At 40.1% G+C, this 18594-nt stretch overlaps 1 protein-coding gene across 1 annotated transcript in view; it reads right to left on the reverse strand.

Moving 5' to 3' along the window:
* Positions 1 to 18594, reverse strand: part of LOC104271201 (usherin-like) — a 136602-nt gene that overhangs the window by 23137 nt on the left and 94871 nt on the right. The window contains exons 24-26 of the mRNA XM_009865805.1: positions 5258 to 5485; positions 2913 to 4429; positions 1380 to 1701 (exon numbers count right to left, since the gene is read on the reverse strand). Coding sequence (XP_009864107.1) covers positions 1380 to 1701; positions 2913 to 4429; positions 5258 to 5485 — 2067 coding nt within the window. The remainder of the gene's footprint in view (positions 1 to 1379; positions 1702 to 2912; positions 4430 to 5257; positions 5486 to 18594) is intronic.

Genomic DNA, 18594 nt, shown 5'->3' on the forward strand with positions numbered 1-18594 from the left:
CGTATAAGTTCAAGCAAAAGAGGTTCAGATTGAATGTAAGAAAAAGCTTTTTCACAATGAGGACAGTCAAGCAGTGAAGTAGACTGTCCTGAGAGGTTATACAATCTCCTTCCCTGGAGGTTCTCAGGATGCAACTGGATAAAGTTCTGTGCCACCTCATCTGACCTCTTCAATGACCTTGATTTGCGCAGGAAGTTGGACTGGATGTTTTCCTGGGAACTCACCCAACCTGAATTATCTTGTGACTCTATAAAGCAAATGAGCCTGTGAAAGAAAGATTGCTACCACCTCGCAGGAGCTCAAGAAGCAGAATGCACTATGTTTCATATATAGCAAAACAAATCCATGTTTGAACATTTTTTTTTTACTTCTTTTTTTTTTCTTATTGAAAAAAGTTGTAAAGGCTTTTCAGCATTGACACACTCATCTTCAAGATATATCATGTGTACAAATATTGCATACAGAATCAGTAGTGAGGCTTACTGGTATCCTGTTCAGTGGCAAATAAATGTGCTAATTCATAGACAATATTGTATTCAAAAATCAACCTCATCCTGCTACGATAATGCGTCCACTTACTTTAGAAACAACAACTTCAAGGCTATTTTTCTGGTGAGTGTCTGAACTCCACTAACTCATACAAACATTTGGAAGGATTTCAGATGGTTATAAATAGCAAAGTTCTCAGTTCATAGGCTGAAATCAAGGAAAACCCTATATTATCATTGGTACGGTGTGATAAAAAAATAATGCTAAAATTTGTAACTTTGACATAGAAGAAAATTACAGGTGAAAGAATGGCAGAACTGGTCTCTTTATCTTAGTCTCATAAGAAAAGCAACAGGAAAAATACCTACATGCATGAGAAGTTACACCAACCATCAACAGCAAATTGACTTTTGAACCACCTATGAAAATTGCTGTGATCCTAACATCTACATAGAAGAACACCCCAATCCCTCTTGATGTAACTACTTAAGATCATAAAGTAAAAATGAATTTATAATAGATTGGGGGAACATGGAAAAAGAAAGAAAAACTAATGAAATGAAGCTGCCTTTTAGAAATGAGAATTTTACACTACTCACATAACATCAGAGCCTTCCAAAAACTCTGGAGGGTACACAAACATTTAAAATACGAGAAACACAGGCACTTATGATTAAACTAAGGAAAAATGAACGCAGAATGAATGTATTGCTTGTGCAAAATTATTTTCAGCTTCTCAACTATTTAAAACACATTAACAATAATCATTCTGGTATCACAATACTATTAACATTAGAAATGAGACGTGTATGTTTGTTTCAAGTGCAAAGTAAGGTTCTCAAAGCGAACTGAAATCATAATCAGACCTGCTAAATGGCTTCAATTCCTACCTGATATTCATATTCTGTGTAAGGCAGCAACTTGTCATCCCTGAAGGAGGTTGAAGAACCATTGTAAACAAGCACGAGGTCTAAATTTATGTGGGCTTGAGTCGTTTGCCTTCTGTAAAGTTCATAGTATAAAATCCTCCCATTTGGCTTCTGTGGGCTGGTCCACAGGATGGTAGAAGTCAACTGGAAGCCCCCGGCTGTGGTCTGGATTTCGATGAGAGGGGCAGGTTGTGCTGCTGGGGGTGCCTCCAGCGTCTGTACCGATGCCCACTCGCTGGAGGCACAACCCAGCTCTGTGCAAGCTTGGAGCTGTACTTCATACCTTCGGGAACACGGATCAGGAACAAAGGGATTAAACCACTGCAAACATAAATATAGACTGTGCACAAGATCTGGGGGACTTCTTAATTTCTCTGAGTGTTTGTGGCATTTTTAACACAAAAACAACTTGTATGAACACACAGATTATAAGCTGTGCCTCATGTAGCAAAAAGGAAGATTGCTGTCTTCTGGGTTTTCATTTGTTTGTGTTTTTTTCAGAGGAGACAACATCTGCAGGAGTCAAGTGATCCAAATCATCTTATTTTTGATGATATGAATCAAAATGATGATTCATAGTTAGGGATGGTTTGGGCATCATTTAAGAGCTATAAAGCTTCACTCTATTACTCTACTCTCTTTGGATTTAGATTAGTTATATGTAAATAGTAGATGAATTTATCAACCATGTAACACACACAAATTATGCCTACACAAATATGTAAGGAAAGGTCAGGTAAATAATCAAGAATTAGTAGGGAAGGTATTACTGTAGTATCAAGTGTGGTCCTTCTGTAGCAGAGCCTAATACCCTCTCTTAAGTTTTGGTTTTCACTTAAACACAAGTCACTTGTTTTCAACCCAAGGGTATGAGCATTTTACTGCTGTGACTCCGTCTATCTCAGTTCAGCTACACTGGGAATGGGCTAGCTAACCAGTCTGTGGTCTCCCCACCCTGAACTTCATCAGCAAAAGCCCTAGCTATTCTTGAATGCAAACATCCTGCAAAACATACACAAGTACAAGATCGCAGGTTTTGAAGCCTATAGCATAGTGCTGAATTACCTCTTGTATTAATTACAACATAAGTCAGCCCTATGCCCTTGGTCAAGATGATCTATAGCTGGTGTTACTATAAATTTGAAAAAAAAAAATCACAGAATCATAGAATCTCATCAGCTGGAAGAGACCTTGAAGATCATCGAGTCCAGCCTTTGTCCCAGCCGTATCAACCTACTAAACTATGTCTCCTAATGCAACATCTAATCGTCTCTTAAATACCTCCAGGGATGGTGACTCAATCACCTCCCTGGGCAGCCTCTTCCAATGGCTGACAACCCTGGTTGCCTGATAATCCTGGTTTTATCATGTGTTCTTAAGGAAACAAAACCCCATGGCTCTGACTATCTGTTTAAACAAGCTGGTTGAGCTCTCTGCCAGCCCACTGAACAACCTTGCAGCATTTAGTCAAAAAACAAGGTCTTCCAGACTTACCTGCTGTATGGCTGTAGCTCAGCCACTATGTACGACCGTCTCAGAAAAGAAACATGGGATGTATCAAAGTCAATAGTTTTCTTTCCTGTTTCAGCAGGCTTGTGGATCGAGATTGTGTAATTTTTAATGTCACCGTTTACTTTGATAGGAGGATCCCAGGCCACCAAAATCTCCTTCGAGGACCATGCCTGCAACCTAGGAGGCAACATCCCAGATGGAGCAGAGGGGTTGGTTTTAATCTGAGCTGCGGGGCTGGTCACACTCCCTTGGCTGTTATTTGCGGTGACAGTGTAGCTGTACTCCATGCCTGGTGTAAGGGTGAAATCAAGATATCGGGTTTCCTGACCTGAGTAAACAAGTACACCATCCCTCCTTAGCTCGTAGCTTGTGATTTTACCATTGGGATTAGCTGGAAGTTTCCATGTGATTTCAATTGACTCTGAGCCCATGACAAGGAGCTTTGGAGCTTCCATATTTAGTGGTGCGGCCTCCATGGTTGTCACTGACTGGGATATACTAGATGTGCAGCCCCCAGCAGTGCAGGCAACCAATGCAAAGTCATACTGTGTGTAAGGCTGGAGATTAGAAACTAACATTTGCAAATTTTTGCCGGGATAATACTCTTCATTGTTTAATTTCAGTATGTACTTGGTGATATCTCCATTTTGTATTTGAGGAGGTGCCCAAGATGCGTTAATTTGAGTGGAGCTGACAGCCTGCAGAGACGGTGGGTCCACCAAGGCAGGAGCTGCTTCCAGAGTCTGTATTGCAGCTGTTTCACTGGTGGAGCAGCCTCCCATCGTGCAGGCAACTATCGCGTAGGTGTACACTGAATAAGGCAGTAAGTCTTCATCCGTGTAGTTGAAAGTAGCAGCATCAAAGCTGAAAGGATAGAGAACATCATTCTTCAGCAGTCTGTATGACTGAAGAATACCATTGGGCTGTGCTGGGGAGGCCCACGAGATGAGAACTTTACGGGGGTTGACTGACACCAAGGACAACCTGGGGACAGCAAGACCTTTTGGGGCAGTTTGGCTTGTCTTTGCCACCGTCCAGGAGCTGTCGGCGTAGCCTGCCGCATTCCAGGTGCGTATTTTATATTCGTACCTTGTCCATGGCTGTAAACCTTTGTCGTTATATATGAATGCATTGCTTTCAGTGTTATATTCTGTGAAAACTATTTCCTCGTCTTCTGCTGTTGCTCTGTACCCTGCAGCACTTTCTTTTGCGCATCTGTGAATAACTTCATAGCGTATTATTTTTCCATTGGGATTAATTGGCTGCAACCAGGTCAGTTCGACGTTGGTGGCGTTCACTGCCTGGATTACAGGTGCCATCTGAGACACTGGGGGGGCTTCGCCTGTTCGGACCAGCTGGGGTGGGGAATGGGTGCAGCCTGCCGCGTTGCAAGCCTCCAGCACCAGGGTATAGAGCGTGTACGGCTCCAGGCGCCTGAAGAGGAACTGGCGAGATAAACCACTGTACTCCAGGTTGTCATCGCTGAAAATATTGTAGGTCTGGTGAAGACAGAGGGAAAGACAAAGACAGGAAGGATGGAGGGATGGAAGGAAAGATGTAAGGATGGAAGGAACAGGGGAAAAAAAAAATCCACAATTCTTTGTTAATAACCAGTAGATGAGACACCTTAATCTTTGCAATAGGGCAAGGACTATTAACTAATGATTCAGAAACTTACTTCCTTACCAGTATCAATCAGCACACAAACAGATCATTGATACAAAAGGAATGTTTCGATCCAGTTTTTATGCTGTTTCATTTTGGATGCAGTAACAAATCACCTCGTGACAGTTTTCCTTATATTTGTTAGCAAGTTTCATTGTGAGGCTCTCACGGGCTAGCACAAACCTTCTCATGGACTATAAAGAAAATTACTTAGGAAAAAACACCAAATAAACTCCTCCCATTGCAAACCTTGCAGGCAACAGCTTACACTCAGCTGAAACCACTGAGCTAAAACAAGTCCCAAATTTCAGAATAACACTCTGTCAAAATCATGTTTTCTAGAAACACATTGTGGTGATGTCTAATGCACACCAAGTAAGATTATGAGCTTTCACATCTAGCTTTCTATACACTAAAGAAACAATTTGGTTCACTGTAAATGAACATTTACAGTCATGGGCTAGCAAAGGCATGTTAATACCAATTTTAATATAACTACAAGCAGAGAGTGCTCACAGTGCCTTGTGTTTACATATGACTTCTGTCTTTTTTTTAAAATACAATGCATTTGATTGGGTCTTTTTCAGCAAAAATGTCTTAACTTAACATTCAGCATTTCCCTTCCCCTTTTTGATCAAGGGAAGTGTCAAGATGAAGATTACCTTAATCACGCCATTGGGTTGGGAGGGCTCTGACCATTTTAGCAGCAGAGCCCTGCCATTTTCTTTCTTTTCCACAGTGAAGTTGCTCAGGCCACTGGGTGAAGCTTCCAACGTGCGCACAGATGTCCAGGGGCTTGAAACCTGCCCAGCATTGTTTACAGCTACGACATGAATATGATACGTTGTGAAAGGTTTCAATCCAAATAAATGAGCCTGATGCTTTGTTCCCTGAAGCAAGAATACAGATGTTTGAGTTAGTTAAAAAAGTAATCAGCATCTGTGGTTTATGTCACTTGGAAAATGAGGTCTCAGCTCTGGGTCACTTCTGACCGCTTTGCAGAATACCCCATCTGGTTACCAGGATTTTTTTATAGGTTTCCACAGTTAAACCTTAAAAAGAGACTCTTGAGCTTTTAAAACATATTCTTCATTATAGCAGAGCCCTTAGAGCCAACTCCTCAGGAGTCCTGCACAGCCCAAATCTCAGCTAGCAAACAACTTATAGTCCATTTGGCACATGTCTGGGCTTTGCTCAATGTGGATGAGAGTGGCTGGTACTTGGAAGGATTCAAGCACATGTAAAATCCTGTGGTATGTGAGTGATGCCTGCCTCTACAGGATCCTTACAAATCTTATGTGTGGATGTGACATTTGATAGGCATGCCGTCCTGATCTAGCCACTTAGAGCATTGTGATCTGGGTAGACCGCAGTGTTTCCAAGAGCACAGTTCCATCTCCTTACTGAAAACAAACCCCTTGAAAATGAAGGAAATGAGTGGCAGGGAATAAATTGGTTTCTATGTTCCTGTAAAAGAAACATATGTAAAGGCTTTTCTTGTGATAAATTCACAAAGTAAGATGACTGTGGGGCAACCTTCTCTTGTTCCTCCAAGTTGGAGGAAGCAGCGATACTGCTGCTGGGGACACAGGCAAGTGGGCTGGACCCTCCCTAGCGCCTTGCACTGACAGAGAGAGGTTTGGAGGAGCACAGCTGTTTCTGAACCCTACCAGGCTCTGCCTGGGTTGGAAAAGCTGGTGCCACCACGCCGGAGCACAGCTCACCACAGGGACATGCGGTGGGATGCAGACGGAGGGACATCAGCCACGGTGCCAGGAGCAGCCACTGGCATCACAGCTCGTGGCTTTGTCCAGCTTACCCCAAACAGCATCCGACACAGATGTGAAACCGCTCAGATAGGAGGCAAAGCGAGCCTCAGCACAATTTCAGATCTAGGCAGGCAGGCGGTACAGGCGTAATGTTATTACGAATAGCTGCGAAAGATACAGTGGCTATCAAAGAACTGGAGTAACACGCTTCAGTAGGAGATGGTTCAGATTTGTCTCATCAGAGGAGCGAGGAAGAAACAGGTTCATCTGATCACCGATATATTTAATCTCATTTTCAGTTGTGCTTTTGCATTAATTATATAGATCTCAGGAAGAGGAGTGCAGGAATTCAGTTTCCTTCGTGTGGCAGAAACAGCTGAAGTCAATTTCCTGGTTTCAGTAAGTCATATTAAGTTGTTAAATGCTAACACTTCCAATTGTTTAATATTTAAACATTTGTTAAGCTATCAGACTCAGAAACAAATTTTAAAGAAATATTAATTTCTTTTTTTAAAATATTAAAAGTTAGATCATAAATATTTAAATAGTTATTTCCTCACAACAATGAGTTAGTCTTTTAGATAAATATAGTGCAGCGTTTGAATGACCATTATGAATACTAAATCTGAAGATGCCACAAGTACAGATTATAAACATACTTTTCTGATAAATGATTCCTTTTTCTGTTAAACAGGGCAAACACTAGCAAGATTAATAATGCAAAAAAAATATAATTCTTTGTTAGGAATTCCCAGTCATCACTGCCAAAAAAGCATAAGCTCAAATGCAAATAGCAATCACCTCGAACAGATTATATATAAAAAAGCTCTGGCTGCTGTGGGACATTTAGAGATATCTTTTGTCATAAGAAACATGGAAAGCATGTGGGCTATAAAGCAAAAACATATGTATATTGTCAATAGCAGCACCTGTTCAATTACAGTTTATTTCAGTATGGAGAATTTAGTTCAGCCCCTAGATGGCAATACTATCAAACACTTTTTGTAACATCAGTATTTAATGATTAACAACGTGCGTTCAGTCATCCAACATACTCAAGGCAGCCATTAAAAAAATAACAAAACTGATTTCATTATAGATTCTTTTAATAAACATTTATGGCTTAGATCCTTGAAAGTGGAAGCGTTCAAACTGCCATAGCCAAAAAAACCTATACAGCCTTATGCAAAATTATGAACTGCAGGTTAAAGAACAGAGCTCAAACTGAAGTTCATGCTTAGCATAAAAATCTGGCATCAGAAATTACGTTGGCACAAAACATGATTAAAATTAGCTTTACAATTGGATGTAGTCTGTATTAATAGATTTTATGAGGACAGTTATCTATTAGGTTTTCAAAACAGAACTTTTGAAAGCCTAAAATTTACATTCCATCGTTCGGAGGTGGGGATGGGAGGAAGGGAGAACACAACACTAAATTACTGCTCCTGAACTGCTACACAGAGGCTTTCCAAAGGTACAAACGTCAACCAAAAAGCAATGGCTCTGCTTTCTCATCATCTGCATCACTATGGTGGGTTTTTGTGACAGCAATGCTACAAAACGCTTGATTTCTTTTTCTAAACAGAAACTCGCTATATTTTTCATCACCCTCTACCATTTTCCCACTAAACCCCAAGATTTAATTATTTACAATCCTCACCACACTTTGAAATGAAACAAGGATGGAGGGATTTCCTTGCCTGCAGTTCATCATGGTCTCTGGAGACTGCTAAACCATTCCTTCCAGGGATGACTTTTATCCCTGGCTCCTACAGATACTTCTTGAAGAGCAAATGGTTTACATGTATTTTTGTTTTGTTTGGTTTGAAGTAAGCTCAGGGGACGTACTCCCAGAATACGGAGCCACAGTTTCTCCCCCTGCACTGTTGCCATTGCCATTTGTGAATTTGCTCAGCTCAAAGGCTGATGCTGAAAAGAGGATGGATGGCAGCCTCAGTGATTCATTTTAAGAATTATGTTAAGCCCTCCCATGACATTTTTCAGCCTAGAAATAGTGTCCTGCTGGAATGGTCAAATATAAACAGCAAAATACACCTTGCAAAGGATAGCGTTGTAACCTCTGCCAGGCAGCAACAGAGCCTTAAACAGGCACAGGATCAAAATCATTGCCTGGAATAGTCTTCCAGTCTTTGTCTGCAAGCCATAAACTCCTATTGTCCCATGTCTACACACTGCTAACAGTCCAGATTTCATTCACCATTAAAAGCAAACCAATAAACTAAAATTTTAATGTGAACAATTAAGATGCTCGTAGACTGACTGACCATGAAATCTGATGGACTACAAGCTCACGCTCTACCTTCTCTGTCTCCTACTGTGAAGTGTTTTCACTCATTAAATTAAGATTAATCCAGCAAACATTTAAGTGTGTGCACTCTCACATTCCCCTTATAAGGCCCGTCTTTTCAATGTAAATACTAGAGAAAGGGGCACCTGAGGCAAGCTGAGAAGAGCCCTCGTGACCTGATCCCTGCCCTGCAGCCCAGAGCCCAGCCTGGAGCACAGCCCTCGCGTTTAGCAGCCCCTGTTCCCTTTCCTTGGGCAGCACAGCCCCTGCTCCCACTGGGACCTCATCTTTGGTTTTCCTGTGTAAAATGCGAGTGCCAGCACGAGCTGTTAACAGCAACAAATACAATCCTTGGCTAATTCCACTCTTCTAAGTGTAAATTAGGATAAAAGTTGTTTGAAATAAAACCTTGTTTTAACACATTTTTCAAAACATAGAACGAGAGAACATGGATCATGAATAATGTATCCGTCAAGATTTGCTTCAGATTGCCTTTTTTGTTTGTTTATTTTTTAATTCATGAGCACAGAAGTCACTTAAATTCTGGAAACAAATTAGCATAGTCTTTCATGGAATTCAAAGGCAGCGGCATCCATAATGCAAGGTGCCTGCCTTACTTGCTACCTCTCGGTCCTCCTCCCAGGCACGGGCAAGGCTGCGCAGCCTTCAAGGGTCTGATGATTTTACATTGCCTACTGTGATTGCTTCTGACTACTTGAAGTGCCCCTAAGGTGGCAACAGGGTCAAGAGGTCTTTGTAGGTTGAAAATGATCAAAAATTAGCATTGATCTGTAGCTGTCAATAATACTCTGCACGGGTGGACTCCCTGCACAAATGTTTAAACTGCAGACAACTACACAACCTAGTCATCTTTGAGCCTATCGATCTGATGAAGCAGCACTTTCCAGTGTATCACTCTGGGCTTTTCCTCTTTTTTCAAGGCAGGCCAGCTTACCCTGTTGCCCAGGTCTCAGGGCGTGAGTTCAAAATGTGACAGATATATCAGAAGATCTCTGAATCACTGGAGACCTGCCCAACAGGCAGCTTGAGAATCTGTCCCTTCTTCATGGGTAATCATCAAAGCTCAGCAAGTCATCACCAGTCATGTTAAGGTCAGTCTCCGGTTTCTTCCCTCTCCCTATCTTCTCCTCCTACAGTAATCCCTGTTTGGCAGGTATCTTCAATACCTGACTTTAAAAGCTAGCTCGTTATTTCTATGAGTCTCTAAGTAAACTCAGTGGCATCAGACACTATTGCACTGCTGATGGTAGTAGCGGTACAGGGATGCAATCCTGTTCCTTCATGACCCACAGACATAAATGACGGGAAGGTATTTCAGCTGCTGAACACTCTCCAGACAAGGGAAGAAGAACGGTCTCCTAGTAGTCAGAATATTCTTCTGAGCAGCCTCCAATAGCAATTTTCAAATTCTCCATCAAGGAAGTCAGATTCTTCCACAGGAGTTAGAAATGATGGGCAGTGCTTGAAGCTTTAGTAAGATACTCAGTTTATCTTCATCTTTGTTGTTATCCCACCTAGTTCCCCATCTAATCCAGATTCTCTTCCACCTTCTGTGAAGCACTGGGAGTGCTTCCACCTTGACTCTGAAGTTCATTCTTACTTCCTAGCCCCTGCCTTCACACTAAAAATTGTGCTGAGTTCATATTCATATGCAATCCCTAACTTGTTCTTTGTGTTTTCTTCCCTCTCAGGTGTATATCATGCACTCTGTGTCTTTTTAATTTTTTTTAAAAATCTACTCTGTTTCTAAAGCCTCATGCTCAAATTCACAAGGATATAACTTTCAGATACACAAATAATCTATGAGTCCCTTCCTGTAGCAGTGTAGACTGGAATATAAATTATTCCCACGACAGCACCTAAAATCAGACACCAAACTGTTATTAACTTTAGCAGAAATTATCTTTCCCAGAGGTGGCCAGAATTTCCATTTTTAACAGAAACTCATGTTGCACTGTTTATTTTCCTCCCAATATATCTAAAAACAATTTTAGATTTTTTCGTTCAATTTTTAGGTAAATTACACTCATAAAATTTAACATTTTAAGAACTTTGCGTTTCATTTTAGAATTTTAAAATTGCCTTTCAACACTTATTTTTCATTTTAAATTGTTATTATATTGTTTGATGTTACTCAACAAGCCTTCAATAGCAGTAACATGTACCACTGGTGATAATTTTTATGGTATGTAAAAAAGGAAGTACTATGAAAGAAAATTAAATAAACATTTAAATAACATTTTTAAGTTTGCAAACTCAGACTTTTTTTTTTAGACCTAAAATAATTTGCAAACATCTTTGCCCAATTGTCTTTGTTTGAGATGAAAGAGGACTTTCCTTTCCCAGTCCTGAGGAGGATTGATGCAGCCTGTTCTTCTACAGTGGCAAGGAAATGATATTCAGGAATTCATTATATTTGAGCTTGCTTTTTTTATAAATAAGTTTGTAAAGATAAATTTTAAAATATATTAGAATAGATTCAAGTTATGAAGTAAAGCACATAAAATGGCTTCTTTATGAAAACATAAGCTTTGATTACATGATTATAAAATGCTCTTTTCTTGAGATTCCTGGCAAAAAATGTTTTTCGTTTTTTTCCCCCACTTTAACAATGTTCTTGTAATTTATTTTGAAAACAATTGATAGTTTTGCCAACGCTAGTCCTCTCTCCTTTGTGACTCCATGTTCCAGTCCTTCCTTAACAGTTCAGGGGTTTTTTTTAGTAAAAAAAACTAATGTGCACACCCTGTTTCACTTAGCACTTAACTAAATCATCTACGTGAACAGTCCTACGTGGGCTTGTGGACTATACCCGGGAGAAACCTTGAGAAACAGCAGTAATTTAAGTTTAAAATGTCCTGCAAACAACAATTAATACCCAATACAGAAATATTACTTTGCAATTCATTTCCCTCCTTGCTGTCAGAGCAGGTAAGGAACTGTGAATTGCATGTAGCTGAAGCTGGAGTTGGTGCCTATTTTCACAGCAGACAGTTTTCTTTCCTGGCACACCTGGGGACCCGCTGCAGTCTCACCAGGCATCCGAACTCCCAGCTTTGACCTGAAAGCAGAGCACCACAAAGGAAACTAGGATGCATTGCACATTAAAATGAAATCAAATACATTTAGCAAGCTGTATTCTGTCACCGTATTGGCCTTTGAGTAGCAGCACACTTTCAAACCATCAACAATGCTGCACTTTTGCTGGTAAAACCTTAAAAAAACCTCTTTGGGCAAAGTCCGCACTTCAGTAGCTTTCTCCATATTATTGCTTTTGCAATACGAAGAACTAGACTAAGTTTCTCTTCAAAATGAGACAGGCAGAATCTGAAGCTAAATTTGTAATACTATTTATTCAAGATACAAAAAAGCACCTCCTGAAAACCCCCCAGTAAAATGATGGGAGTGAGAGAGGATAGAGCAGGCACATCAGCAAAGACTTCATGGCATATGAGATCCAGTATCATGTCAAAGCAACGTCATGCCCTGTGGGATTGAGCTGCGAGGTTTTTGCAGTGTTCCCACTTCACACATGGTGTCATCTGGCATCTGCATAAACTCATCAAGGTACTGAAGAACCTCCAGTTTGTTGAGTCTGCCTTGGTCACAAGAAGAATAAATGTGAAGGATCTTTCAGGTAGAGGTTTATAATGTGGGATAGAAATGTGTCTTCAGGAAAACTAAAAAGCTAGGAGAGGCAAGCACACCAACTCTGGCTGGGGTTTGTTTCTCTGCCTTAAAACTAGTGCATACATACAGCTGAACTCCAGGAATATGTTTAGAAGGAGTACCACAGCCGATGCTCTTGCTGAGTGCCAACTCAATGTTCAGTGTTTTCTGTACGCACAGCAAAAGAAAGCAAAAATGCGGCTGTTGCAGAACAGCAGCTAGAGCCTAAGGGCTCAAACCTGCAAATGGTAGGGGGTACATCCCTTAATATGGAGCATTAGGGGGTTAATGTTATATTTTTCCTAATGCCATAAACCGTGTTTTCCATTTGATATATTGGCTGATGGCCAGAATGAAGTTAGATACTTTTGTCAGAACAAGCAAAATCTGGACTGCCACATCACTGTCGTTCTGGTAATGTCCAGAGTGGCAGGCATTTGCAGAAGGGCTTCTGTAATTTTAAACCACTGTAATGAAACTGTGGATGCTTTTGTTATTCATAAAAATGGATCATCTATGTACCTGAGCTTCCCAGCTCAAGGTTTCTTGTGGCAACCAGTTTTGTTCTGTAGTAGAAAGGACTTACCCTTGTCATTATCAAATTTTTGACTTTTGGTTTCATTAGAAGTTGTGTTTTTCAAGTGTTCACATTATTCCTCCCTGACATTTGTGACTACATATATCTGTGCCATAAGCTGCTGCATTCATCTCCTTTCAAATTACATCATACATGATACTGTGAAGAAAAGCATCTCTGAACAACGTAAAACTTCTCCCATCTGATCTTAAAATTACCTGCGCACAGTACCTGAGCGCTCCTACTTCCTACAAAATTTGAAAATGATAGTTGGCTGTGTTTGTGGTGGATGGAAAACAGAGAGAAGAACCCTCTTATTTTTTCCTCTATTAAAACAATTATTTTCAATTTTTGACTTTACACAGCTTAACAGCCATAAGAGGAAAAAATAAATGTAAAGAGAAAAAAAAAAGTTTGAAGAAAATGTTTAAGGGCACTTGTACAAGGACAATCTGAATCTTACCAGAGATTGCAGGTGAACTCCCACTTGAAAATGCCACTGAATGTCAGTTGTGCTCCATAAAATTAAGACTTTGCAGTTATATATGACTTTTCATGATAGGATCTCACATCATACTACAAACATTAACTAATTAAGTCTCAGGATATCCCCCTGTGTTATTGTGTGCAGCTTCAGGAAACTATCATTATTGTTTTAGATCCCATTTTACACAGGTATGATAGATGTGTCATATTATTGTTAAATGCAAGCTTACTTTATTCCCTTTTCTCTATCATTCTGAGTCCTTGTCTCTCTCACCCAACACATGCAAAAAAGAGCAGTTCTAACTGCTGCTAAGTAGAGGAAGATAACACAGCCTCAAGGCAATTCACAGCTTTAAATCCCTGCTTTCTGCCAACACAATGAAAAATAAAAGCAACATTTTAAAGGAGATTAGAAGTTTTTTACTTCTACTGTTTTATTCTGTTTTTCTCTGCCCTGTACTGAACAGCTCTATCTTTTCATTCAAACTTTGCCTGCTATGTATGTAATCACTTCTGAGAGATTAAAAGGTAAGCATAAACAATTTCCTTGGAGTTACACTACAAAGGCCAAAGTTTAGTCTGAATGTTTGGCTGAACTTAAAATGTCACCTTTAAAATGAACTGGGTATTTTAAAAAATTACAGGCCAAAAAGTAGACAAACCCCCATCTCTTGACAGGCTTTCCTTCACCAATTTTTTATTCCTTCCCTTAATGCTTTGCACTTCCTACGTGAAAATACCTGCTCTCCAAAAACACAGGCTGAAAGCAAATGAAACTGTGCAGGTAGCAGTTTGGAAAAGGTGTGGTCCAACTATACCAATCCACACCAGGAAAAAGAGATTAGCTTCTTTTCCTACAGAGCAGTCACTCCCAGCAGAAGGCCAGAAGCACACTGCTTACGCAGGTAGAGACGTGTTCTCTCTCTTCTGTAGCTGTAGCTGGAGGGAAGTTCAGGCCATCTTCTCAATATTAGCAGAGGATGTTGATTAGACATATATTTAGGTGTACACTTCAGGGACATATTCCTCAGTCAAGCACAGCTTCCTACCAAAATACTGACAGATTCAGCAGAGATCTGACGCCTTCCTTCCAGAACTTGCGGGATGTTCCCCCACATCTGGAGTAAGGAATTGCGCTGTGGGAACACTGCCCCTACTGCTCACAAAAGCCAGTGGAAAGCCTCAACAAGTAGTCTTAAAAGCCCATGTGTCACATACTGGTACAAGGAACCAACAAAAAAAATCTTGTTTTCCCATTGCAGTTGCTATGGATTACACTGTTGACATAAATAACGAAATCTGATAAAGACTAAATTACATACTGTTGCATTCCTTAGCAGCTACGTCTTACCATACGAAGAATCAGAATCAACTCCACACCAAGAAAAGGGTTGAAAGAAGACAAGAAAAAAGAGTAGCTATAGAGTTTGGTAGAGTAACTGCAAGAGAAGCGACTTGCACATTTAACATCTTGACACCAAGAGAGCCCTACAGACGGATGAACTTCCAGATCCTCCTGGGATCATATGGCTACAATTCCCTCCAGCTTAAGCTTCTTAAGGCACACCATTGGGAAGAAACTCACCTTGACACAGTATATGAAGCTGTGCCTGCACACTGCCCGTTCTCATTTTCTGTGCTGTCAGGTCAACACTAAATTCATATACATACACAGAAAAGTGGATAGGTGAATCTGCTGCAGTGTGAACATAAAAAGCAGCTAGCTAGCTTCACTTTTAAATGTTAATGCATAAACAAACCAGAATCTTCAACCCTGTCTTTTCCTGTGGTTACACATTCATTAGTCCTTTGCAGTGTGGCTGAGCCTTATCAGCACAAAGCTCCTGCCAAAAGAGAAGAAAGTCTGAGCTGCTTATGACTTGCACTAGCGAGATGCAGTAGTTACAAAAGAGATGAAATATTACTTGAAAAACAAGAATAACAAGTTTAATCAGATTCTGTATTTAAGTTACTCCAGGAATTAAAATAGATCACTAAGTCAACAGGTGTATAGTTAGGCTTAGTACAAAACAAATTATGCTGATTTTAGAATTGAAAATGTCTTTACAGCACATTATTGACTCCAGTATATTAACTTGTAAATCCACTAGTTTCATTGTCTCATCTATTGATTAGCTGCACGTATGCATGTTATAAATGAGCAATGCAAAAAGGAAATTACTACAATTTAGTCATTTTAGGACAGACTTGAGAATGTATTCAAGTGCTCAAAGATGAAGATCGGTACTATGGGAAAAGTCAGAGATCCTACCTCCTAATACAGTTCTGTGTCTAGTGTCCTCAGTTACCCTCTGCATTCTCTGTTGGAGAAGAGGGGTTCCTCCAAAGGAAAAAACAAATGTTTATGTTTAATTTCTGTTTTGAATAGCTTATCAGAGACGTCTTACTCTCTCTCAAGACAGGTTTGACACACCAGCCTACATTGCTCATCTAAAGTAAGTTTTTAGAATTAAGAGCTATGACTTTTGCTTACATTCACTTAAGACTCAAAGAGCCAAGAAGACAGTGACAACATTTTCAACTGGCACATAGCAACAGATCATACAGGTGAAGCTGTTCTTTTTTCTTAAGGTAAAACGTAAAACTATTGTTAGCTTCAGAAATTAAATTGCAGCTGTCTTAAAGCACTTCAGAATCAACAGAAACTCCCTTTTGCCTTTTCAAGGATCCTGGATCAAGGCCTTCACAACTAGAAGAACAAAACTAAACGCTGCATGTAGGTGGCATTCAACCAGAGCAGGGGCTGGGTATAGTTAATCTGCAATATTGAAGCAAGCATCCTTGACTCTTGATTTCCACGCATAGGTCAACATGTTAACAATGTTCTTCAGTCTGAGCTGATGTTACACAAGTCAATGTGGTTTGAAATTTCCATTAACAACCTCAAACCAAATATCATTACAGGGTTTTGTTAACAAAGCAATTGGAAGTGTTGTGATGCTTCTATGGAGGACCGCAAAGATGAAAAAAAAGCAGTATGCTAAAGAGGGGTTGCAAACTTTTATTTCAGAAATGTTGTATTTGTCCTCAAAGGGGGCACTGTATTTGACATCAAAGCAACCAGATCTTGAACTATTGCGTTACCTTTTGCAAAGGGCGATGTTTTGCTTATTTGCTCCCAGGGTCTCTATTCAGCCTCTTTAGGCCAGGACTTTCCAGTAACATTAAGCACAGTGCTTAAATATGTCACTGTCTTAAACTACAACTATAACATAAATCTCATGATCTGTTGGTACATCATGGGTCTAGCATTTCTAGCATAGGCTAGCACTAGAGAAAATCTAAATTATCATGTCTTGAACCCCTGAAGAGAAAAAAATAAAAAATAATTTTATGATACCATAATGACAAGAATAATATTTCACTTCATCTGGGAAAAGATGTCTTTCAAACTTCTCATTAATTCTTTTTTAAAGCCTATTAAAATATAACAGCTCTGCAAATTTTCATTCATTTTGTTTGTGCAAAGTAAAGTTTTCCTTATAGCAAAACCACAGAAAGTTCATCATGGCAAGAAGTCCACTCACCTCACCCTCTTGCTATATTAAGTCTACATTTGCAATTTTAGTTTTGCAGGACAGACAATACGCACTCTAGGGGTCTCATTCAGTTGGACCACGCTCCAGCAGTAACATCATCTCTATGTCAGGGTGGAGTGGGCACAGAAGAATTTAGAAGACATACATGCTAAATAAAAAGGAAGGAGGAACAGTCATGGATTAGTTTAAAAAAGACATCCCACAACTGCAAAATCAAAGAGCTTAGGGGTGGATACTGTGCTGCAGGTCCAGCTGCTCCTCTTGCGCTGTCACAGGTCGCCTTAAGTGGACACGTGTTAGTTTGTCTCCTAAGGCTTTGCCTGCATAATTACACAGCCTTCAGTAATATAAGACCTTTAAAGGACATTACCTGACTGAAGCAGAGTTCTGTCTCTCGTAAAAAACTGCAGGACCCAGAGAATATCTAGAAATAGAAACAAGTTCCTAACAAAAATCTGAAAAAGACAGAAGTTATTTTCTGCTAGACCCTCAGGATGGAAGTTAATTCCTGCTCCCTGTGTCATAGTCTCTGAACAGGAAGGAAGGCTTCTGAAGGGAAAGGAAGGCAGAAAGAAACAGTTTCCACAGTTTTGGTGGAGAGTAAAGAAGCTGCCAGTGGTATAATAGATGATGTTTGATGCCTTAAAGGCTATAACATGGTAACCTGGTAATAAGGCGAGAAAATTCTCTCTGAATGCAGTAGCAGCTTTGGCATGAAGGTGAAAACAAATTCTCTGAATCTGGTAGCAACCTTGGCAAGGATTCTTCCAGCAAGCCCTCCACCGCATGGGTAGAAACCATGCTCATAGTTGTTCTTCGCGCTTAAAAGACAGTTCCGTAAGCAAATCTTCCAAGTCTGTCAGATGCTGCTGAAGGCACATCTGTACCAATCTCTCTCTTTCTTTAAAGAGACTGGAGAGATTTTATGTGATGAACGTTAAACAAACAGACTTAGAAATACAATACAGTTTTTAAAGTTAAACAATAAAACAGCCATTACAAGAGCACGTAAGTAGAGAACGACACACTTAGATGTTCCAGACCCCATTTGGCATGCATTTCTGTAACTCTGGTCAGATAAAAAGTGCTGAGGGAATTACTCATAGATTGCAATGGGATAAACTCATAAACTGGACTTTGTTTCCTCCTACTACAGATTATATGCATGCAAATTACTCCCTCCCCAAGTGTACACAGGAAGTTTTCAAACTACCATCCTCACAAGAGTCTACTACTTCCTACCTTTTCCTTTGGCAACACATCAACTGACCAACCATGAATTACTTACGTTTTGGTGCTTTCATTTGTGATTGTACTGGTACTGAGAAGCAGGAAGGCCGGATAGAAAGACTGTTTTGAACTTTACTGGATCTGATTAACTGTCTAGTCTGGGCTTAATTTAAATTTGTCAAGAGTAAAAGGTGCCTGTCATCTTTTCCCTGTTCCATGGACAAATACGATTCAGGAACTGTGCTAGGTTTGAAGACAAATGCAAGAGCTGCCTGTCAGCTCATTCACTAACCAGCCAACCCAGTCAGCTAACTCACAATCTCCCACCTTCCATTTGTCTGCTTGGCATCGCTAAGTTGTGTTTTCGATGCTGTCT

The sequence above is a fragment of the Apaloderma vittatum genome, unplaced genomic scaffold (genome assembly GCF_000703405.1).
Source record: "Apaloderma vittatum isolate BGI_N311 unplaced genomic scaffold, ASM70340v1 scaffold10613, whole genome shotgun sequence".
NCBI lineage: Eukaryota > Metazoa > Chordata > Aves > Trogoniformes > Trogonidae > Apaloderma > Apaloderma vittatum.